The sequence below is a fragment of the Schistocerca serialis genome, chromosome 2 (assembly GCF_023864345.2).
Source record: "Schistocerca serialis cubense isolate TAMUIC-IGC-003099 chromosome 2, iqSchSeri2.2, whole genome shotgun sequence".
Classification (NCBI taxonomy): domain Eukaryota; kingdom Metazoa; phylum Arthropoda; class Insecta; order Orthoptera; family Acrididae; genus Schistocerca; species Schistocerca serialis.
In genome coordinates this window covers 1,106,264,463-1,106,289,475 of record NC_064639.1, presented here as the reverse complement: position 1 = coordinate 1,106,289,475, position 25,013 = coordinate 1,106,264,463, and the positions used below count along the sequence as shown (strand labels likewise).

The window sequence follows — 25,013 nt, the reverse complement described above, 5'->3', positions numbered from 1 at the left end:
TGTTTCGTGTCTAATGACGTTGTCCCCTACAGGACTTTTATCCCTAATCGTTTTCTTTTTCTTTTTTCTCCAACATTCCAGACTGAATGCAAAGTTCGTACAAATTTTAAATTTTTGCAGTTCATTACATTTGCCAATTAACGGGCACACTGTAGTGGACTATAGTGGTAAAGGTCAAAAGCGTCATTATCAAAACCTATTGCTTTTCGATTTGATTTCTTTGATGCCACTCAACCAGTACACTATAAAAATGTTTCGAGCTGCTTCCACTGGCTTGACCACTACATTCAATCCAAAGAAACAAAATGTACCAAATGTTAAGAACTCATTTTCCTTATTATGCTGCATTTTCTAAAGCTCAACCAACACTCTTCGGTACCTTTCAATATGCAACGTTCACTAAGTCATCGAAAGAACAATGAAAGCGACTATTGGCAAATATAGTTACAGTAAATACAGAAAGGACATTACCTGATATCTTGGCTTAGTTCTTATATTGCGTGTCTTTTACCACGAACATACACATCACCAGAACAGCTCAAGTGGAAGGCGATATGTCCTGCAGAAACTTCTGCACTCCATAGGATTGCCAATTCTTGCAGGTGGCCCTCTTAGATGATTTTATTTCAGTGATTACAAAATTAAAGAGAAAGCGGCGTTGAGTAGTCGAGGCCACTGAATGGTGAATGGTGAATGGGGAAGTGGTCGAACAAGGAATCGAAAGTATTGAACAGGCTGTAAACCACTGCCAGGGAGTCAGATTTTCCATCTGGTGTGACACATCTTCCACTACGAAAGCATGATCCACCCAATGTGGAGCTACCGAAGTAACAGAATTCGGTACTTAATCTCCCTCCTGAGTAATCAACAACTACGACAGTTCTGGAGTTCCGCTCCCAGTGATGTGTCCGTCACAGGTGGTCCACAAGTAAACATCCCAGGTACAGTACATAAAACGAACATAAGCTTATTTGAATGAAGAGGAACACATTTTACGTTATGAATGACAAGCGTTGGGACTAATGAAAAAAAAAATAAGTTCGGTTGGTTCAACTCAAACAGATCCTTCATGTTCTGGCGTAACATCAAGCGCCGGCACGTCGGCCCGAAACGTTGAAGCAGAGAAGGCTGTGAGGTGACGTCAGGCAATAGAATGCTGACTAGGACAACACCACGGCAGGAGCGGCCTCTATCCAAAGAGAATACAACCGCCGCTGCAGCGAAGCTCGGCGGCACTAGAAGAGCCGCGCTAGAAGGCGAGCTTCCACCCTAACTGTTTAGCTGAGACTTGTGCCTTATGTTAATTGCTTGCATGGAAATTGTATACAGCGAAGGACATTGATTATTTGCACGTCGGCAATTGCTTTCGACACCTGTGTGTGAAAAGGCGAAGTTGAGTATTCTCAATTCAATTTACTGTAATAAACTGCATTAGTAAGATTTGCTTGAATGTTGTTTAGCTATCCGAGAAAGCAGCATCCCAGGCACCCTATATTACACGAGTGGGCAGGATACCACATTTGAACCCTTGGAAGAAGAAAACGAAGTTAAGATTGTCTTTCGTCGTAAGGTTATCATGGTAAGCCGTACTTCATTTGTATCACCACAGCTTTCCCTTTAATACGAGGGTTGTGCAACAACAACGACGCTGTACTATTGTACATATAAGTAATTTTTTTCTACTGATTTTGGATAAACTTGTGTAATTGATGTTCTGACTTCATTTCTTTTTTGTTTCATGTCATTATGTTAAGAAAACTGTAAACAAGTTTCAGTGTGAATATTAACGTTTATGTCAAATGTCAAGTAATATTGTAATAGAATTGAAAAGTAACAAATGTTGAGACTGTTGTAAGATGTTTAAAATTGTAACTGTGCGTCTGGTCCATACGTGGGCAATGTGTTAGGATATGTAGAATGCAAAACCTCGGGCGAATACCCGGCCTGTCAGGGAGCGGTAAAAGGTGGGTGGCAGGCGAGCGCGGGAAAACGCACGCGGGCACTGCACGGCACAACGGGCTCAGCAGTAGTAGTTGGAGTTTGGCACCGGTTTGAGCAACACCTTCTGGATCGAGGAGGCTCTCCTGGATGACATAGCTTCACTGAGCCTCAGGTATGCTGTTCCAACGCCCACACAGCATGGCAAAATTCCATAGGCACTAAATGGAAAAGTACTGCGACGCTAAGAAGAATTAAAGTGCCGATACGTCAAGAGCCATAGCTGTGGTTGTATGTGTGCTCCGTGCTTCGCTATCTCGCCGCCCGCCAACCGCCGCATCGATACTAGCAGGCTGAAACTTTTAATACTGTATTCGTATGGATCAGAACTTTCCCATCATTTAATTATCCTCACAACTAACCTAGACAGGGTCCTTTCCAAATATTGTGCAATACGAGTGTCCCGAAACGAAAAATTGAATTTTGTGTTAATAATAATTATTTGCAGACCTTGCTATGTTAGAATGGTGTTTAAAGAAGTGTTTTGTTAATGAACCAGTAAATGAATAATGAAGGTCTAACGAAGTTGAAAGATAACTTTAATCGTGATGGCTGGGTGTTGTGTGTTGTCCTTAGGTTAGTTAGGTTTAAGTAGTTCTAAGTTCTAGGGGACTGATGACCATAGATGTTAAGTCCCATAGTGCTCAGAACCATTTTTGATAACTTTAATATTGATATAGTAATGAAGTTTAATTATTTCGAGACAGATATAAAGGTATTTAAATGAGCAGTAAATAAGATGAGAAGAGTAGTAACGTATATACTGGAAATCTTGAACGCATAATAAATTCAGTAATCAGTTTTTTTATACAGTGAACATAACAGTTTCAAGGTCCTCCCCCGCCCCCCCCCTTTTTATTCATTTGAATTCTGAAGTGTTCTAAATTGGTTTGACCAGCAAAAGTGAAAGTCAATATAAAAGTCAAAATTTAACAATGTTTTATCTTTAACAAAATTGACATTTTGTGTGTGTCACGAAAGTGCTATTTCTAGGGTAACCTATGCCCGATTTTAATCAGATTAATAGACAGTAATAAGTTTTGTAGTGTACATTATAGTGTAGTGTTATGTATTCATGGTTTTTCCATATCAGTACAGAACGTGAAACTATCAGTTCAATAGATTTCCTGGTTCTAAAATTCTACTATACTATGCTGTGTTACTACTTGTTGTTTTGCATGAATATCTACCAACTTGTACAGGGAAGAAACTCAGTTAATGCCTAATTAGGCTGGCGACCGTATTATTATTAAATTGGTAGCATCTTCAGTGTTGCTTTTGGTCCATCCTGACGCTTAATTGCATTTCGAACTTGCTTGACGGATCATTGTTATTACAGAGTGGTTGTAAGTCTGATTTGCCACCATTCAGGTACACACAGTCGATATCTATACAAAAATTCTTTCTCATAACGTGAACCTCGCTCACTTACCATAGTACAGGCTTTAACGAGTACTGTGTCACGCGGAGGTTACAAGTGGCGACCGTGACAGGACATCCAGTTGTTGTTGGTCACAAATTAACGTGAATACCGAACAGTGGATGTTCCGTGGCACGAATGGCAATAATATTTAGTGATGTAAATAGCAGCGAACGTCAAGTACGGTAGTGAGGTGTAATTTGCGTTCAGTATGGACAAGAACGTAGACACAGTAGATGTGCCGAGTGTAATGGAAGATGCGGCTGGCAATGACAGGAGTTTACGCGGCCAGATAACAGATTGCGCTGGCGGTAGACAATTGGCGTACATACAATACCACGAACATGTTAACGAACAGATTGAAATGTCAAGATCGCCTCGAACACAGCAAGGAATAAAACAGGAAGTAGAGGATGACTTTGTAGATGATAGTGGGTATGTGAACGAATCCACTGACATGTTTGATTCACCACAGATATAGAAAGAACCGAAAGAAAATTTTGAAGTAGGATCGGAGCACACCGATTCCGTAGAACAAAACAAGATGAAAATTTTAAGCATGAACGACTTATTTGAACGATTAACCAAACAAATTGCAGGACAGAATGATCAGCTTCAAACACACATTGACGAGCAGCTTAAAACACATGTTGATCAGCTCAGAACACATGTCGATGTTCAGCTCAAAACACAGAATGGTCAGCTTAAAGCACAGATCGAAGAACAAGGAATTAAAATTAGTAAACAAATCGAACAGATAGAACAAAAAGTGGATAATTTAAGTTCTGCAATAAATACTATGAAATCTGAAACCGACACAATTAATAAAAATATGAATACTATGCAGGGGGAAATTGACAACATTAACAGTAGGTTTGATGTTGAAATTCTCAACATCCAAGAGAAAGTAGAGCCTCTAGTTGAAACAAAAGTAGACGAGAAAGTTTTCGGTCTTATAACTGAGATCATAAACGAATGACAACATGGAATCTCACAGTTGAAAAAGGCAGTTGAAGATACTGAAAGAAATTTACGCGAAAAAGTTACCGGATGTGCACAAAAGTGTGAACAAAACACATCGAAAATTCAAGGCAAAATTTTCGATCTCGGGAGTAAAATCAACGATAGGCCTGGCATGGTCTGTAATGGCACGCCACTTACGAAGCCGTTTGAAGGTGAGGAACGCTTCGATCCCACCAAGAAACATAACGGATGGCTTCCGTTGGATTTCATCAAAAATTACGAGAGAACGTTTCCTCAACACTTATCTGGTCAGGAGAAGATAAACGTAGTAATTAGCGCCTTGGCAGGTGATGCTAAGCGCTGGGGAATTAACTTGAATACCGAACTAATGACGTTCGAAGAGCTTAAACAAAAGTTTGCGGAAGAATACTGGTCCGAACAAAAACAGGATCATTTGTGGCGCGAGTTTATCATGGCAAAACTTCATGGTAACAGGGGCAGGAATTCTTTGAAAGATTTCTGCGATTATTGGTACCGAAAGTTGTCACATTTAAGAGGGAGAAGATCTGACTCTGAAATCGTATGGGAGCTATATAAAAAGCTTCCAGAAGATTCGAAGAGATATGTGGGAAGCAATCATCACAGCTTCCAAGCGTTTCTCGAAAGGTCGAAGACGAAGACCACTGGTGCGAAAGTTGTGCCAATTATCCGAATTTTAATAACAGGAATAACCCCAATAATAACGAGAGGAATGACGGTGATGGTTTTCGCGTCAACATGATACAGAGAGGTAGAGGCGGAGGAAGAGGAAGAGGGGTTTATCCAGGTCGCGGTAGAGGGTACACCGCGCAAAATAATAACGACACGGGAAACTGATTTCCGCGAACGTTGTGGGCCAAACGGAAGCGGACAGTACATACTGGCCCCGATATAAGAAACGTTACCAGACTGACAGTAAAGTTATGAGACAGCTTAGGGACAGGACGCAGCGTGTTGTTGCGAAACAAGCGTCAGGTGCGTGCGCAGATGATTCATCTTTGCCGCGCAGTGCGCTACATGTTAACAGGCGAGTGGAGCATCAGAGTGCAACGGCCCAGCTCAGCAGACCAGCTGTTCAGAGAGAAGCAGCTAGCAAGGCGGCAGAATTAGGTACGAACATTGCCGTAAGTGCTGGTGAATACATTACGAGTGGTAATTCCGTGGCGAAGGAAATAGTAGATGGAACAGTGGATACACAGAGAGGTGCGGTTAGCAGTGTTAGCAATGAAGCAAATGGGGAGAATAAATTAGCCGAAGTAACTGATTGGCGTGTGCAGATCGACGATCTGTACAAGGGCCTCAAGCAATGTGAGTGGGAGGATTTTAAGATGGAATATGAGGCAAGGAGTTTAATTAGTGAAAAAGGAAATAGTAGGGACGTCGATAAGATGACGAGAAGGGAGTAAATAGCGCTGCGCAAAGTACGCGTACTGCCGATAGGACGATGGTTAAAGAGAGGAAGGAATTAGAGGATGAAATCCTAAGCATCAACGATGAAGTAACTTCTGTTAACGATCCGCCAAGAGTACAACCTGTTACCGAAAGTCACCGTGGGGAAGGGGCAGGTAATTACCTACGAGTAACCGAAGTTCACGAGGATTACACTAAATATGAAGTAACAGTGGATGTGAGTAAAGCTGATAATGAGGTCGTTTTGCCAAAAGAGGATATTGGGTTAAAATCAAAGCCTGACGTCAATGCAGAGGAAGAACTTAGTGCCTGTCTCAGAAAAGCTTTTATGTTAGGACCTGAAAGCGATCCAGAATGGCCGGATTATGACAATAGTTCAGATGACGGGTATTTCAGTACTAGTGAAAATAATGGGAATACAGCTACATGCGGTATTTTACCTACTGGTGACGAAGTTTCAAAACAAAACCCAGATATTGAGACTGAACACAGAAAAAAGGAGCCACCGGACGACCCAGTGTCTATTTTGCAAAGAGTTCAAGTGAGTAAAGACTTTGAACTCCAGAAACCGAGAAAGCCACCAGATATAAAAGGTTCACAGGTCAGGAGCGTATCTTGGGACGATGTCACAGTCGACCAAGGTGCGTTGTGGAAAAAACAGGAAGGGACATGATTTAGAGTCTGGGGCAGATTTATATCGGAATTTGAGAATGTCATGAACACCTTATATCATGAGTCTACTGGGTTCCCATCGGAAGTATAGGCTTTAACGAGCACTGTGTCGCGCAGAGGTTACAGTTGGATCATTAATAGTGGCAAGTATTTATTTACAGCTCTTACAAAATACATACTTGTTTCAAAGTTTTACTGACCTTCAGAGTAGTCACCAGCATTGTGTATAACCCGTTGACAGCGATATGGAAGCCGTAGGATACTCTCAGCAGTGCCAGTTGTGTTGACAGTTCGAGAGGCGTGGTCTATTGCCCGACGAACTTGTAGCAGTTCTGAAGCGAATGCCATGAAGTGTTTCCTTCAGTTTAGAAATTGAGTTGAACTCACGAGGGTTTAAGTCAGGGAAGTGCAGTAGGCGGTATAGCACTTAGCAGCCCCATCAGTCAAACAAATCAGTAACAGCTTGCACTGTACGTGCTTGAGCATTGTTCTGCAAAATGATGGTCAGGTCCTGCAGAAAGTGTCATCACTTCTATCTCTAAGCTGGTCGTAGGTTGTGTTCCAAAAATGAACAGCATAAATAAAGAAGTGATGACACTTTCTGCCGGACCTGACCATCATTTTGCAAGACAATGCTCAAGCACGTCCAGTGCAAGCTGTTACTGATTTGTTTGACTGATGGGGCTGCTGACTGCTATACTATCTACTGTACTCCTCTGACTTAAGCCCTCATAAGTTCAACTCCATTTCTAAACTGAAGGATACACTTCACGGCATTCGCTTCAGAACTGCTACAAATTCGTCGGGCAATAGACCACGCCGCTCGAACTGTCAGCACAACTGGCACTGCTGAGAGTATCCCACGACTTCTATATCGCTGGCAATGGGTTAAACACAATGCTATGACTACAATGAAGGTCAGTAAAACTTTGAAACACTTCTCTGTTTTGTACGAGCTGTAAATAAATAGTTGGCACTATTAAAATTCCAACCCTCGTATGTTAAACAACGTTTATTATATTAAACAGCACGTGTGTGAGAAATTTAGAAACAATCACAGAAATTTTCCTGCTGCTGGGGCATCCGACATAAAGTGTGGTAACTAACAGCATCTTCATAATCGTTTTACTTACTTTCAGTGTTTGTTTCCTGTGAAATAAAGTACACCTGAATACTATGTGTGTGTTTATGTGTGTGTGTGTGTGTGTGTGTGTGTGTGTTTGTGTGTGTGTTTTTCTGTGTGTCTAAGCTGGCTATAATGTACGTTATCGGATTTAATTTGATATGGATACCACGAGTCAGTTAAATGTAATTTAAACGTAACGATCTTTTCGTTTCGGAAACATTACGGTAACTTATGCCCGAATTTTAGTTATTTCTCCAGAACCACGGTGCTAGCGTCTAGTATCAAGTGGTCCAAAGAATAAGCGAAGACAGTAACTTGTTCTCGAAAGAACAGTTACTGTTGATGACCGTGCAGCTTTTCCCTGGAATAAATGATGACTGACTGAAAACCTCAGCTGCCGACAGGTGTTGTTGATATACCTCGATGTGGACAGATGAAAATGTGTGCCCCGACCGGGACCCAAACCCGGGATCTCCTGCTTACATGGCAGACGCTCTGTCCATCTGAGCCACCGAGGACACAGATGAATAGCGCGACTGCAGGGACTTATCTCTTGCACGCTTCCCGTGAGCCTCACATTCCCAACTGTCCACAATTCTACATATGTATTGTACCTTATAGACATTTGCCCACCCACTCATTAATCGCGCACGCTTTGGCAATTCCCGTAAGAGTTTGGGCAACCTGTGCGCATTCGCACAGACGAAGGTGACTGGCTGGGTAGCCTTTAACTATATATACGAAGACAGTAACTTGTTCTCCCGGTCGGGGCACACATTTTCAGCTGTCCACATCGAGGTATATCAACAACACCTGTCGGCAGCTGAGGTTTTCAGTTAGTCATCATGTATTCCAAAGAATAAGGTTCCTGTAACACCTATATCTGATGATGAACCTGCAATGACTTGAAAATCAGTTTATGGCGCAATAGATGGTCCAGACTCAAAAAGGATATAACCTACCCAAACAATCAATAAATATGAAGTAGTTACCGCCAACAGAAAAAGTCACATTTTACGCACCAGCGATCGCTAAGCAATGGAGGAAACTGGAGGCTACGGAGAGAGAGTGCAGAGCAGAGGTACTCACCCTGGAACTCCTTGCGCGCGGAGCTGACGCTGGTGACGATGTTGGCGACGTGTCCGAGCACGGTGGCGAACAGCAGCAGGCCGAACAGCAGCTGCGCGATCACGAAGACGTACTCGCCGGTGCTGCGCGGCCTCGGCAGGTCGCCGATGGTGGTCAGCGCCAGCGTGCACCAGTAGTAGCTCTGCAGGTACTGCTTCACCACGTCGGCGCTCTCGCTGTCGTTGTACACCCAGTTCTTGCTGCCGAAGCCGTTGTTCTTCTGGATGATGTGGTACAGGCAGCCGTTCCAGTGGAAGATCACCAGCAGGTAGTGGATGAGGCTGGTGGACCGGAACAGGTTCGGGTAGTTGGTGTGCCGCTCGGTGCGGTCCATGAAGGCCCAGAAGCGGTAGATCTTGACGAGGCGGAACGACCGCAGGATGGAGTTGAAGCCGATCGAAAGGTAGAGGAAGTCGAGCGGCAGCAGGCACAGGCAGTCGATGTAGAACGTGGTGGAGTTCATGTAGTGGTGGCGCAGCTTGGTCGAGTCCGTCTGCAGCACGCCGTCCTCGAGGTAACCCGTTCGGAAGTGGAACACGATGTCGGCCAGGTACAGGAAGTCTGCCAGGTAGTCGAGGCAGAACCACACCACGATCGTCTCGCCTGCAATGAGGAAAAGACTGAATGGAACTCATCAACTCTTTTGGAACCGTATTAAGTGGCATGATAAAAGTTGGTTTCTCATGAAACGGGGCTTAGTGTAGTAAATTTTAATCCTGAGATGCTGACGGAAAGCTTGCAATAGCAACAAAATGTTTCTGCGAGAAGAGCAATATTTTAAGGTCCAATGCAAATTTAAGTGTTACGATGCCTATTCCGGAGCCGGCTGCGGTGGCTGAGCAGTTCTAGGCCCTTCAGTCCGGAACCGCGCTACTGCTACGGTCGCAGGTTTGAATCCTGCCTCGGGCATGGATGAGTGTGATGTCCTCAGGTTAGTTAGGTTTAAGTAGTTCTAAGTTCTAGGAGACCGATGACCTCAGATGTTAAGTCCTATAGTGCTCAGAACCATTTGAATCATTTTGAACTTATTCCGGAAGTATCTGTCAGGAATGCAACCCTGCACTGAAGTGAAAAGTGCACTATTGCAGAACAGACGACAAGAGAATGGCAGGTTTTAAATGTAATGTTCCAGAAGAATGCTGATGATCTGATGGGTAGATAAACTAATGAAGAGGTACTGAAGCGAACTGGGGAAAAGGCGTGTTTCAGCACCACTAAAAGAAGGGGTCTGTTGATAGAAGAAACGTTGAATCACAATTATTAGTTTTAACAGTGTATGTAAGTGCGAGGGGTATCACATACAGAAGGAGATCAAGGCTTTACTAAAGTAAGCAGCTGAAAATATATGGAGGTTGTTGTAATTATGCAAAGGTGAATTGGTTTACTCAGAATGGACTTGCACGGAGAACTGCATCAAATTATTTTTCGTACTGAAGTACGTAACAACAATGAAACTTAGTTATTTATCGTGTTGTTATCGAATCGTAAAACAAATTGGCATTAAGGGGTAGACAATTTGCACATCCATAATATGGATAATGTTATTAATTTATAATTTCTACACACACGAAAGTTGTGATAAATTTGTTATTTTTCAATGACAACAGAAACAAATGTAAAATAACTAGATTTCGAGAAACGGTACTATAAAGAGGACATCGACCATAAAAGCAACTCAGATAGTCCATAAACATGCGAAAAATTAGATAACAAAGGGTTATGTATTAATAATGAGTCATGCAGCTCAGCTTCCTACAAGATCCCGGGGTCTGTCTGTCCTTTGTTTGTTCGATTCAGAGATGTTGGTGTTCTGGTGCAGGCGTTTGCCTCAACAGTGGCAGCTCGATTTCAGCGACAGTGGACGTGAAACAGCGCGATCGGCAGTGCGGCGAACGGAGCGACGGATTCGAGGCTGTGGAGTGGACCAGCCCTGGCTTGACGGAAGTGGCAGCGGGAGTTAGCACGCCGCTGCCAGAACGCACAGTAGGAGTCCCCGTATGGTTTCAGAACGAGAGGCCCACAGGCGTTTGTATTCAGTCGAAAGGGATCATCATTTGCCCTGGTGTTTTCCACTACTTAGTGATTTTCTGTGACTTATGGTATTCGGTAGAGTGGCTGTAGCGCTGTGACCCCGGACACGAATTTTGATCCTAGTTACAGAACTCTGACTGATGGAATAACTGAATTCCAAAAAGAACGAGCATGGGTAGTATCGTCTTGGTGACAATTGTTTCATATTTATTCAGTTAAACTGAAGGCCCTCCTAGTGTTTTTCCTTACATCTTCGAAGTAGTGTGTGTGTGTGTGTGTGTATACTTAAACTCCACCCTTGAAATGTGCAAGTTGCTGTCTTTCCCGGGGTTGACCTAGGTTGGGGACCTGTTTAGTTTAACCTTTGCGTCTCTCTGCCACCTCTTGAGTTGTTTGGGTCTCTGTAGCGTCCCTCCCGTGTTTTGGTTCGATACGGTGGTTGCAGTCCTTGGTTTTTGCCCATTGCCTTTTGAGCCCCTGGTAACTCGGTTCTTTCATGTTGGCTGTGGTTTCACAAAGGCACTGTACTATTTCGCATCGGACTTACGTTCCATTACCACGCGTATTTATTAAAACTCCTTCTGGACAAGTGGTATGGAACCGACCATCAACACATGCCTCAGTGTAGTCTAGTTTTGCCGGCTCTGCGCAGCTGTCGCGGTTTTAAAGCTACTGATAGTGCACCGGTAATGGTGGATGTTTATCTAATACCGAAGCTAGAAGATATTGTGGAGCGTCTGGCTGGGGACAATGCGTTTGCAAAGGCAGACTTGCATGATGCATACTTACAGCTTACATTGGCTGCAGAATCTCAGAAAGCCTACATGCTAAACACCCCATATGGATCATTCCAAAATAGCTGCCTCCCGTTTGGCATCACATGGGCTCTGGTGCTTTTTCAAAAATACATGGAGAAGATCATCCGTGATGTCCCAGAGAAAGCAAACTACTTGGATGATATTATCATGGCACGCAAAGACGGTTCACACCTGGAAAAGTGTTTAGGCGCATTATTCACCATCTTTGCCAAGGCCAGCCTTCGGTTTAACCTAAAAAATCCTTGGGACACATATGCAGTGCAAGCGGCATCAGGGCCACCCCACACTACACAGGCATGCAAAAATAGCCAGCCTCCTGGGCACGTCTCAGTTAAGGTCAGTTCTCGGGCAACCCAATTATTATCGACAGTTAATCCTGCACGTTGCCGCTACAGTGGAAGCATTACTCTGGAAGAACATCACATGGAATTAAGTCCCATAGTGCTCAGAGCCAACATCACATGGAAGTGGATACCCTCTTTTGAGAAAGCTTTTCATGCTTTGAAGCAGGTCCTGTTCTGACCAGCTGCCTAACAGAATATGATCCTCACCAAGACAATGCACCACCTACAATGTTGGGTCTCACACGATGCAAACGTCTTCCTGTAGGTCAGGACATAGACTTCCTGAAGTCTGTTTTCATACCGAGTGCACAGCTGCAGATGCCTTGGACAGCTAACCATTGATGCACAGCTCACCAGCCAGCACACTACCAAAGACATGGTGCTCTGGGAGGTCCCCCATCTCATCCAACATGGGTAACCACAGGTTCAGAAACATCTCATATAGCCTGATGTGAAGGCATACTGGTTTAACCGCCATGAGCTGTCCACCCTTTGGAATGGCCTGTTTCTGCAAGGAGATGATGGGGGTATCTGCATGGTGATATCCAGTTCCCTCCACAGGTGCATCCTGGACCTCCTCTAAGAGCACTGTTGGGGAGTCGTCCTTACCAAATGGTTTCCAAGAGAACATGTCTACTGGTGTAGGCTGAAGACTACCATCTCAAAGGAAGTTTCATCTCAAAGGTATTTGCCTCCTTCACCACCTGTCAAAACAGAAAGGCATCAGTAGCCTGTTGATCCTTTCCTTGGTGTAGTATATATTCCCCTTTGTATGAACTTCACCATTTTGCTGGCCCTTTTCTGGGTTCTTCCTGGTTGATCGCAGTCGATGCCAGTAGCTACTTTCATTTCTTCTTCAGTATGCTATCTGCAATCATTTCTCAAATCATCTGAATCTTTGCACAACTGCATGCACTTGAGGGTCTACAGAATTTAATTTCTTTGGCGCCTCCAATGGCAACGCACTCATCCACATGATTCCCTCTCACCTGACCTCCACCAACCTCATCTGGCATTTCGTTTGTACTTTCAAAACTCAAACGATCTTGTTGAACCATCACTACTCAGTGAACCATACCCTCATCTTATTTCTATCATTATACAAAACCTCTCCTCATAATGATTCGTCTCCACCTGGGGGATTGAACAGCCACCCTCATGTCTCCATCTGTCTCTTACCCGTCTGTCAGAGGACCCAACCCCCCTCCCCCGTCAGAGTGTCTGACAGCAGCATTTTTCTCCATGGGATCCCATCTGGGCTGTCAGGTTCGCCAGAGGATGTCCACTACCCAACTCCAATCAGTCGCGCCATGCTGAAAGTGCTGTTGCTGAGTCTGTCAGCTGCCATAGAAACATCAACCAAGTTCGACTATGCCATGGATCCACGCCACTTCATGAGCCACAAACACTGTTCTGTGTTACGGATTCACAAAGGTCTGCAGACCCTCTAACGGCTTCTGACATCTTGGGGCCATCGTTCTTGGTTGTCCAACCACTTGTGGTTAGATTCTGGGCGTCATATCCGACCGCAGTGAATGTGGACCCCAGCCCAGTCCCCATTGCCTGACGCAGAGTACAATTACACTGTCGAGGATTCCGACACCTGCCTCCACCTCGCTTCTTTGCTGATGGGAGAAGACTGCTGTGGTGGTAATGAAAGCTAGCACCATCATCTACCAGCATCACTGCCAGCTCGTCTTCCTTCGACAGAACCTTTACAGCGAAGCGCAGTGGAAGCTCGCCTCCAGCGCCAGTCTGTCACAGCACCAGCGCGAGGCCAGCAGATGGCACTAGTGGCGCCAAGAGAGGTCGCTGGCCGCGCAGAACTATTCCCTTCCATAAGACCACATGCTGCAGACAATTCTCCTTGTATACTGCCACCCACTGACTGCTAGGCCGACGCACTACCAATAGTGAGCCAGATCCGTCGAAGCGAGCGGACTCGGCAGGACACTGAGTACATCAAGTTCTTCTTCAGTCCAGCGGTCGCTCTCGGCTGTATAAGAGGATCGTCACACTGCTCATTTCAGGACTTCGACTTTGCTAGGCGACGTGGTGCTTAGGGCACTGTTACTCATTTGCTCACAGTTTTCTCGTTAGAGTGTGACGTGATTGTGCTTCAACGACCTTAGACAAGTGCACCGAGGCAGTGTCGCGATTTTCAAAACTGCTTTTGTTTCTAAACTAGTGTGGTGCTGCAGACTTGAGAAGGCACGTATAGCGTCTTGCCGTAGTGGTTTCGTTAAGCTTGGAGTTCTGATTAGTTAGTACTTCCCATAAAAACACGGTAAGTGCGTGCTTAAGTTAACATAAATATCTTGTCTGGAAGTTTGCAAAGTGTCAAATAAATTTTCAAATTTTGTTAAAGTACTACTTGTACTTCAGTTGTGCGAGTACCTCAGTTGGCGGATATTTAATTACGGATCGGTGGAGATACAACAGAGTCCCTGAGCTTTCGGAAAAGCAGGCAGCTGCAATTGTGTGTTGTCACCTTGGAAGAAAGGAATGTTCACAGTGTACCCGTCGTGAACAAGTAGAAGAAATTGGAGCGTGTGGGCACCAAGAATACTGAGATGAAAATTATTCTCCTCGTGTTCACGGTATCCTGAATGAGTAGACCGAAGTCACAGAACATTAAACGTCCCCAAAACCTGGCAGGACCATTTGCAGACCGAAATGAAACCTCCATATACTGTAGGTTAAACGCCTCATTTAGCCGCTTGTGCCTTCGACTCATTGCGTTATTAAAAAAAAAAAAAAAAAAAAAAAAAAAAAAAAAAAAAAAAAAAAAAAAAAAAAAAAACCAGACAAAACTGCGACCCCTCGGAGCACACAACATCTCTCCAGTCAAATTCTGCCCAGTTTATGAGCTTTCTGAGTTACTGATGGCATATTTCTTTATGTAATGCTGTGAACAATATCATTTTGCGAGGTCCCCGACTACAAATCCCCATGTCATGCAGTTACCGTCGCAAAGTTCGTTTGTGAGCTTGCTGTGAAGGACCTGCATTGCTGATAGCATTGCTTGTTGGGTTTGAAACCGTTTGCCATACACAAGGCGTGTCACTCGACTCAGGTACCTGTTGGTCAGCACCTTTTCATGACTAGTATTCCTATGGTGTGTTTTATAGCTTTGCAATTCGATGACGTCACCACGTCACCTCATTTTACTGCACCGATGCCCTTTAAGTGACTTGCGAATGCGAATAAACATCGCCTTACTGTGTAAAGCTCCTCTAACGTAATTTGTTTATTAATTTTGCGGCTGTTGGTCTCGAGCATGGAGGCCTTGAAGAGAAAATACACTTCGTTAGTGAATAAAAGTGAGAATGTAGGCTAATGCGAACGCATGAAAATCTGTATAAAGGGATAGATATATGCAGGAAAATTAACACTGTCATTTGGAATAGTTGTGGAATCCAGTATACCGACAAATGGCGTCAAATGGTGTCGAATTTGATATCAGTATGTAACAGGACATCAACGATTCAGGTGGTGGAGGGTGGAACTCGGTATAAAGCGATTCGGCTCTGCCCTTACTGCAGACAGGAAATACACACCATTAGTAGCAGCGAATTTTGGGAAGAAAACCACGATTTTTACAATGCTCCGCGCAAAACAGGTATCAAGTGATGAAAAAGCAAAAATCTGTATGTAGAAAGAAATGGGACTCTGCAATCGACAAGCCGCCAAGAAAATGAACTGGTCAAATACAGTGACTGATAATTTTATTAGACTGGGAGCACGATATGGACAGAACGGAAAATATGGGCAAACTAGAAAATTATCTGAAGTATAGAAGGGGTCACTTTTCCGTAAATCAAGGCCCACAAACCGCTATTCTTCTCAACTTGTTGCTGATTTATAGCTGCCAGTAATTGCCAGACGTGTACAACAAATTCTATCACATAGCTAACATGTTTCAATCAAGAAACGACTGCAGAAACGCGCATTAACACCGAAACAAAAACAGGCTAGTTTAGAGTTTGTTGAGAAACATACGTCGTGGACTTCAGAAAGTAATAAAGTGATCTTCAGGGATGAGAAGTAATTTGGTTTAGATTGTTAGGAGCGATTTCAGTGCTATTGAAATGATTTGATAACAGAGCTCCTGATAAGAACGAAGAGAAGTTTTGGTGGAGAAAAGTGTCATGATTTAGGCAGTCTTCTTCACTAAAGGCACCTGAAAATCACGCATTGGTTGGGGCAACACTAGGATGAGCTCCATGTACACTGAGATGCCTGAAACAGAATTGATTGGAGTGTATGAGAACTTAGGGGACGAAAGTCTAATGTTTCAACAACGAAATGCATCTTTGTATCGTTCTGCTAGAAAAAAAATGGTTTGAAGATAAACATACCGATGTCTAGCCATGGCGTGCACGTAGCCCGGATTTGAAACCCATAGAAAACCATTGTAGATTACTTGTTAGGCGTCTTTATCGCAATGGAAGGCAATTTGAGGCCGTATGTGAGCTGAAAAGAGCAATACGAAGAAAGTGTGCAACAATGTATTGGAAAGAGCTACAAATCTCATCAATGTCAACGCCGAAGAGAATGTTGGAGGTAATTAGGAAGAACAAAGTTTCGACAAAATGCTAACAGTGCAATGACACAACAGGAAACTGAGTGCTTTTTTCCGTCCAGAGAATGTAAACACATTATTTTGTAATTCGTGTGACGACAGAAACTGTAATTCCGTCATGGTTGTTTATGTCTTATATGTATCTACTACTTTCATTGTAAATTCGATATATGTACAATTCAGACATTGTGCTGTTACTTCAGTGGAACCCTGACATTACAGTGATTTCCACTACTGTACTTGTGGATATTAAAGTCTCCAGTTAAAGAAGGAAAGAATGTCACACAGAAATATCAACTGTATCAATGAATATCACTTCCCATTATTAGCCTTTTGGCATGTAGCACACTCCGTAACAATGTCTAGGCTCATACATACTCATTTCACATTCAGCCTGAAATAACCATTGCTCCATTGAATTTTCACTTTAATTTAACAGGTTACCACTATTGACGGAAGCTGTTTCATATGTGTTCCAGTAGCAATATGTTCTAATGACCGAATTTACTGACCAACTACCATGATGCTGTTTCTCCACAAGTTTCACAAGTATTTCTGTGTACCCTTCCGTGAATAAACCGAATAAAAAAACAACTTTTACCGTATGATCCGAAGTAATACTTTAAACTTATTATCATGTATTTTAGCAAATTCATGAGACCATTTATGCAGCATGCCGCTGCAACTGCACCATAAGTAAGCTGAACAACTACTCTCCGCTCACATACGTACGCATGACTAGTATTGTTCGTACGCTGATAACTTTCAATAGCAAGACAATGCCTCCGCCAGAAAAAAAGCGTTCAGCTTCTAACGTTTCAGAAACCAGCGGAGCGTAAGGAGTGCGATTTTACTACGTTATAACACCAAAGATAGCAGTGGTAACTAGTGAAAAGTTTTAGGTGATAGCCAGGTACCGCTTCCACACCACACAACACTTTCCAGAAGGTCCAGTGTGTTTTTCTAAGGGGAGGCTAATATTCTGAACATTGAGCTTAGAATAGAGAATGAGTTATACATGAAGGAAAAGATTCAAATCTGGTAAACATGTTAATGACAATGTGGCAAAGATCTCTCATTAACGGTGATGCTGGTTGGTGGTAGTATGTAGAAATACAAAAAAAGTGCTAGCAAAACAGTTTAGATAGAAAGTGTTTATTTATTTATTTATTTATTTATTGTTCTGTGGGACCAAATTAAGGTGAAGTCTCCATGGTCATGGAACGAGTCAATACAAGAAATTATAACACGATACTAGAAACAGATAAAATGAAAAATTAGAAACATTTTCAGGCGACAATTCGTAAGTTTAAATAAAGAAAATCAACAATGTAACACTGGAATTTGCTTAATTTTTCAGAATAGAAGGAGTGAGCCATGAGGAAACTCTTCAGTTTAGACTTAAAAGTGTTTGGGCTACTGCTAAGATTTTTTAGTTATTGTGGTAGCCTATTGAAAATGGATACAGCAGAATACTGCACTCCTTTCTGCACAAGAGTCAAGGAATTCCATACCACATGCAGATTTGACATCTGTCTAGTATTAATGGAGTGAGAGCTGCTAGCATTTGGGAATAAGTTAATACTGCTAACAACAAACGACATTAAACAAAATAGATACTGTGAGGGCAATGTCAGAATTCTCAGACTATTGAATAGGGGCGACATGAGGTTCTCGAACTTACACTACACACAGCTCAAACAGTCGGTTTTTGAGTCAAAAATAGCGTTTTTGAATCAGAAGAATTACCCCAAAAAATAATACCATATGACATAAGCGTATGAAAATATGTGAAGTAGACTACTTTTCGTGTTGAACTGTCACTTATTTCAGATACTGTTCTAATGGTAAATAAAGCAGCATTTAGTTTCTGGATAAGATCCTGAACATGGGCTTTCCACAACAGCTTACTAGCCATCTGAACGCCTAGAAACTTGAACTGTTCCGTCTCGCTTATAATAAGCCCATTCTGTCTAATCAAAATATCGGTTCTTGTTGAATTTTGAGTTAGAAACTGTAAAAACTGAGTCTTACTGTGATTTAGCATCAAATTATTTTCCACAAGCCACGAACTTATTTCATGAACTACATTATTTGATACTGTTTCAATATTACACACAGATCCTTTGCTAACAAGCTGGTGTCATCAGCAAACAGAAATATTTTTGAATCACCTGTAATACTAGAAGGCATATCATTTACATAAATAAGAAACAGCAGAGGCCCCAGCACCAACCCTTGGGGAACACCCCACTTAACAGTGCCCCATTGGGACTGAACAACACTACCACTCTCAATATTGCGGAGAATTACCTTCTGCTCTCCGTTCTGTCTAATCAAAATATCGGTTCTTGTTGAATTTTGAGTTAGAAACTGTAAAAACTGAGTCTTACTGTGATTTAGCATCAAATTATTTTCCACAAGCCACGAACTTATTTCATGAACTACATTATTTGATACTGTTTCAATATTACACACAGATCCTTTGCTAACAAACTGGTGTCATCAGCAAACAGAAATATTTTTGAATCACCTGTAATACTAGAAGGCATATCATTTATATAAATAAGAAACAGCAGTGGCCCCAGCACCAACCCTTGGGGAACACCCCACTTAACAGTGCCCCATTGGGACTGAACAACACTACCACTCTCAATATTGCGGAGAATTACCTTCTGCTCTCTGTTCTTAAAGTAAGAGGTGAACCAATTGTAAGCTACTCCCCTTACTACATAATGGTCCAACTCCTGCAGTAATATTTTGTGGTCAACACAGTCAAACGCCTTCGTTAAATCAAAGAAAACACCTAGCGTTCGCAACCTTTTATTTAATCCGTCCAAAACCTCACAGAGAAAAGAGAATATAGCATTTTCAGTTGTTAAACCATTTCTAAAACCAAACTGTACATTGACAGTAAATTATGTGAATTTAAATGCTCCAGTAACCTTGTATATACAATCCTCTCGATAACTTTAGCAAACACCGATGGCATAGAAATAGGTCTATAATTGTCAACATTATCCCTGTCTCCCTTTTTATAAAGTGGCTTCACTACCGAGTACTTTAATCGGTCAGGAAACCGACCACTCCTAAAGGATTAGTTACAGATTGGCTAAGTACTGGGCTAACATACATAGAACAATACTTCAGTATTCTGCTAGATACCTCGTCATATCCATAAGAGTTCTTGGTTTTTAGTGATTTAATTATTAACTCAATCTCCCTCTTGTCAGTATCATGGAGGAGCATTTCAGGTAACAGTCTCGGAAGACTTTTTTCTACGAGCGCTATATGATTCCATGTTGTGACTAGGTTTCTATTTAGTTCACCTGCTAAATTCAGAAAGTGATTATTAAATACTACGCACTGATTCTATATCCTCGACCTGTCTCTGCAGACCAGCCACTTCCTTTACGACTGACCATATGGTTTTAATATTATTCTGAGACTTAGCTATTCTATCTGCATACCAAATACGTTTTGCCTTCCTGATAACTGTTTTAAGCACCTTACAATATTGTTTGTAATGGGCTGCTGCATTTAGATTTTGACTGTTTGTAACGTTTTGATATAATCGCCACTTTGTTCTACAGGATATTCTTATCCCTCTAGTCAGCCACCCAGGCTGCCGGTTTGTGCTAGTACCCCGTTTTTAACGTTCTAACGGAAAGCAACTTTCAAAGAGCACGAGAAAAGTCTTGAGGAAAGCATTATATTTATCGTTTACTGTATCAGCACTATAAACATCTTGCCACTCTTGTTCCTTGATAAGGTTTACAAAGGTCTCTACAGCAACTGGATCAGCTTTCCTAAACTGCCGATGACTATATTTAACAAGTGTTGCAGCACAAAAATCTTATAGAGTTAAAATTTGTGCATCATGATCTGAAAGACCATTCACCTTTTTGCTAACAGAATGCCCTTCTAGTAAAGAGGAATGAACAAAAATGTTGTCTATGGTTGTTCTACTGTTCCCTTGCACTCTCGTTGGAAAGAATACGATTTGCATAAGATTATATGAATAAAGGAGGTCTACTAGCATCCTTTTCCTTGCACAATCACTTATACAATTAATATTGAAGTCACCACATATAACTAACTTTTTGTATTTCCTATAAAGTGAACCAAGAACCTTCTCTAGCTTTAACAAAAATGTTGTGAAATCGGAGTCTGGGGATCTATAAATAACAGCAGTTAGAAGTTTAGCTCCACTAAATTTAACCACGCCTGTACAACATTGAAACCCCTTTTCAGTGTAGTACTTTGAAACATCAATTGCCTCAAATGGGATACCGTTTTTCACATACATGGCTACTCCCTCACACCGCATAGAGCTCCTAGAAAAGCTGCCAGCCAACCTGTATCCTGGTAAAGAAGGCCTCTGAATTATCTCCTTCTTTAAGAAGTGTTCAGATATACCAATAATTTCAGAGTCAACATCTATAAGCAGTTCACTTATTTTATCTCTAATAGCTTGTATATTTTGATGAAATATACTAATTCCCTCATTAATCGGATACCTAAGCTTTGTCGAAAGTGGTTCCTTTGTTGGAGAGACTTCCCTTAAGCAGGAATACCTATCAGCTGGCTTCAATCTAAAAAAGGTACAGCTCTAATACCAACAACTACAGGAATTTTCCCATGAGTAATCCCACCAACCCCACCTATGCTGTCACCTATAAGCTTTGCTAACCTCCCCTTTCCATACTTGTTGAGATGCAGGCCATGTCTAGTGAAATCCGTCCTGCTGATAGACTCCACCGACACCACTGAAATGTGACCCATGCTTTCTGTCATCAGCGCACCCCGAAGTCTCATGTTATTACGCCTGACGGCTGTATTAACATGAGGCCGCTCGTGACGCTGAAAAAGATCCACGAAATGCACATTCATGTTGCCAGTCTGAGTGGCTATCTTTTCCAGGTCACCATCTATGTCATACTCCCCATCCCTATCAATACTATTACCAGCCCCACCCACAATCACTACGTCATCTTCTTTAGTAAAATGCCTACATAGCCCCCCTATGTTAACACTCACCTGAGTCAATACCGCATTAGGCTTCACAATGCTGGTGACCTGGTACTCACTCCCCAAACACTTCCTGCAATTGCGGGCCTACACCTCTACCATGAGAAGTACCTAACAGCAGAACCTTCTTCTTTCTCTTAGACTTTGCAACTGTCCTAGCCACAGTAACTGCTGAGGTCTGCTGCATACTTCCTACACCTACAGCTACTAGAGATTCCTCCCCACTAGACTTTGACAGTTGGTCATATCTATTGCAAACACCAATAGTAAAACTATGTGTTAGTATGTACACACACACACACACACACACATACACAAATTCTAAACATGTCGGGGTAGTAGAGAGTGAGAGCCGGCGAGAGAACCACCGGCGCATGCCAGTGCCTCGCCGGCGCGGATCTGCCGCTAACTGGCCCACGCAGCGCCGGCTGCACGCAGGACACGCACCCCAGCTTCAGCCTGACGGATGGCGGGGATCACACGCACCCGCCAGTCCTGGCCCCTTCCGCGAGCATCCATCTGGCCGCCCCCGGACGTCGCAGCAGCCACACCAAGTGGCGTTTCGCATCCAGACACCCTACCGTCTGCTACCGCTTAGTTTCACTTTACGGACGCCCAGTTATAACGACTGGGTTAACTTATGATGATGCTATTAACTGATGACGCTTCAGTGGGCAGGAAAGTGTCGCCTTTATGTGTAATATGATGCATGATGACTTGAGCAGAATTCCTAGTTTGCATGACGAATGGCAGCTTGCTCAACATCTGGGAAAATTTAACGTAATGAAGATGACTGGTAACAACAATCCTGTAATGTTCGAATAGAGCCATGCGTATTAAATTGCTAAGGGTAAATTTTGGAACTGTTCGGTGTCCCATCTGTTTGCTGAGTGTGCGTACTTTTGTCGAAACATTTAAAGAAATGGATTATTCGATGCACCCGTTAAATCTACTATAAGATACAGAGAATTTCTAAATCGCAATAACGCATTTAGTGTAGTTTTAATAACATCAATGACACTATGATATTTTCACTCTGCAGCGGAGTGTGCGCTGATATGAAAAACTTCCTGGCAGATTAAAACTGTGTGCCGGACCGAGAGCCGAACTCGGGACCTTTGCCTTTCGCGGGCAAGTGCTCTACCATCTGAGCTATCCAAGCACGACTCACGCCCCATCCTCACAGCTTCACTTCTGCCAGTATATCGTCTCCTACCTTCCAAACTTTACAGAAGCTCTCCTGTGAACTGGTAGAGCACTTGCCCGCGAAAGATAAAGGTCCTGAGTTCGAGTCTCGGTCCGGCACACAGTTTTAATCTGCCAGGATGTTTCATCAGTGACACTGTTTTGTACACATATGTACGGAATGTGTTCAGCGATGAATCTAACTTGAAAAATGTTAATTTTAGTATTCATCAAAAAACTTAATCATTTTAATATATTTAATTTATTACAAAATTTGGTTAACTATTTTTATTCTCATTTGAATGACTGACGTTAAAAATGTTAAATACAAACTTTCCAAATAACTTCAGAAAAGATTGGCGATAAATAATTCATCTGTTACATAAAGGAGTTTCTTAGAGATACAGGGTGTTACAAAAAGGTACGGCCAAACTTTCAGGAAACATTCCTCACACACAAAGAAAGAAAATATGTTATGTGGACATGTGTCCGGAAACGCGTACTTTCCATGTTAGAGCTCATTTTATTACTTATCTTCAAATCACATTAATCATGGAATGGAAACACACAGCAACAGAACGCACCAGCGTGACTTCAAACACTTTGTTACAGGAAATGTTCAAAACGTCCTCCGTTAGCGAGGATACATGCATCCACCCTCCGTCGCATGGAATCCCTGATGCGCTGATGCAGCCCTGGAGAACGGCGTATTTTATCACAGCCGTCCACAATACGAGCACGAAGAGTCTCTACATTTGGTACCGGATTTGCGTAGACAAGAGCTTTCAAACGCCCCCATAAATGAAAGTCAAGAGGGTTGAGGTCAGGAGAGCCTGAAGGCCATGGAATTGGTCCGCCTCTACCAATCCATCGGTCACCGAATCTGTTGTTGAGAAGCGTACGAACACTTCGACTGAAATGTGCAGGAGCTCCATCGTGCATGATCCACATGTTGTGTCGTACTTGCAAAGGCACATGTTCTAGCAGCACAGGTAGAGTATCCCGTATGAAATCATGATAACGTGCTCCATTGAGCGTAGGTGGAAGAAACTAAAATGAGCTCTAACATGGAAAGTAAGCGTTTCCAGACACATGTCCACATAATGTCTTTTCTTTATTTGTGTGTGAGGAATGTTTCCTGAAAGTTTGGCCGTACATTTTTGTAACACCCTGTATATTTTACATCCGGGTCATTTCAAAAGTGCTGCACACTGTGCATCCGCAACCGTTACGGTGGCGTGATCAAGTTGCAATTCAGGTCAGGTGTGAGTGAGACCTTAGGAACGCGGCCAGCGTTCCTGCATCAAAATCGAATCTGTGCATGATAAAAACCCAAAGGAAATTTGCAACACATTGAGCGAGGTGCGTCGGATCAGTGTAGCAGATCGTAGCACAATATCACCATCACCTCTCAGGTTACAAATAATGACATTTCGAGGGAGAATCGACCAAAGACGTGTGAATGATATGCATGCGAGGCCAGAATGTCTGTCACTTCAATCAGCAGACTCACAACTGAAAAGTTAAATGTGAGAAAGTTTAGCGCCAGATGGGTTCCGCGTGATCTGAGTGAAGAGCAGAGAGCAGGTGGCAAAAGAATCGCAGAAGAATTCTTTCAACGTTATCGAAAAGGAGGAAAACAGTTTCTGAAAAGGATTTTTGCACTTGATGAAACCCGGATACGAGATTTTGACCCAGAACTGATGTCTCAGGCATCATAATGGAGAAGTTCCGACTCTCCATACCCGAAAAGATTCGGCCGATACAGTCAAAGATGAAACTGATGATGATCTTTGCGTATGACATGAGTGGATCATAACTACAAATAGAGTGCTCCATGTTACATCTGTAACAAGCACGTACTACAGGCTGTTTCCGCAAAATGTTTTGAGCTCGGATATTTGTAAAGAAGGCCTGACCTGTTTACAGCTCTTGAATGATAAAGCAAGAGCGCATATCTCCCTATCAGTAAGAGAAACGCCTGGATAACTTGGATGGGAATTACTTCACCGTCCATCACAAAGTCCTGATATGTGGTTGGCGTGAGACCTCGTTCACTGGAGCAAAATTGTCTTCAGTGACGAGTCTCACCCCAGTGGGCTAGGGACAGCGTCTCTGAGTAGTAATTGGAACGTCCTCGGTCCTAGGTTCTAACCCGCCTCTGCTTAAATTTTCAGTAAAAATAATCAACAATTACGGCCAAAGACTCTAGCATAAGAAGTCACCCCTGATTCAGCCAAAAGACTTGTCACAGAGGGCGGAG

At 42.8% G+C, this 25,013-nt stretch overlaps 1 protein-coding gene across 1 annotated transcript in view; it reads right to left on the bottom strand.

Moving 5' to 3' along the window:
* LOC126456648 (cyclic nucleotide-gated cation channel) overlaps window positions 1-25,013 on the bottom strand; it is a 1,140,961-nt gene that overhangs the window by 519,420 nt on the left and 596,528 nt on the right. Inside the window, exon 10 of the mRNA XM_050092391.1 lies at window positions 8,718-9,359. Within this exon, the coding sequence (XP_049948348.1) occupies window positions 8,718-9,359 (642 nt within the window). The remainder of the gene's footprint in view (window positions 1-8,717; window positions 9,360-25,013) is intronic.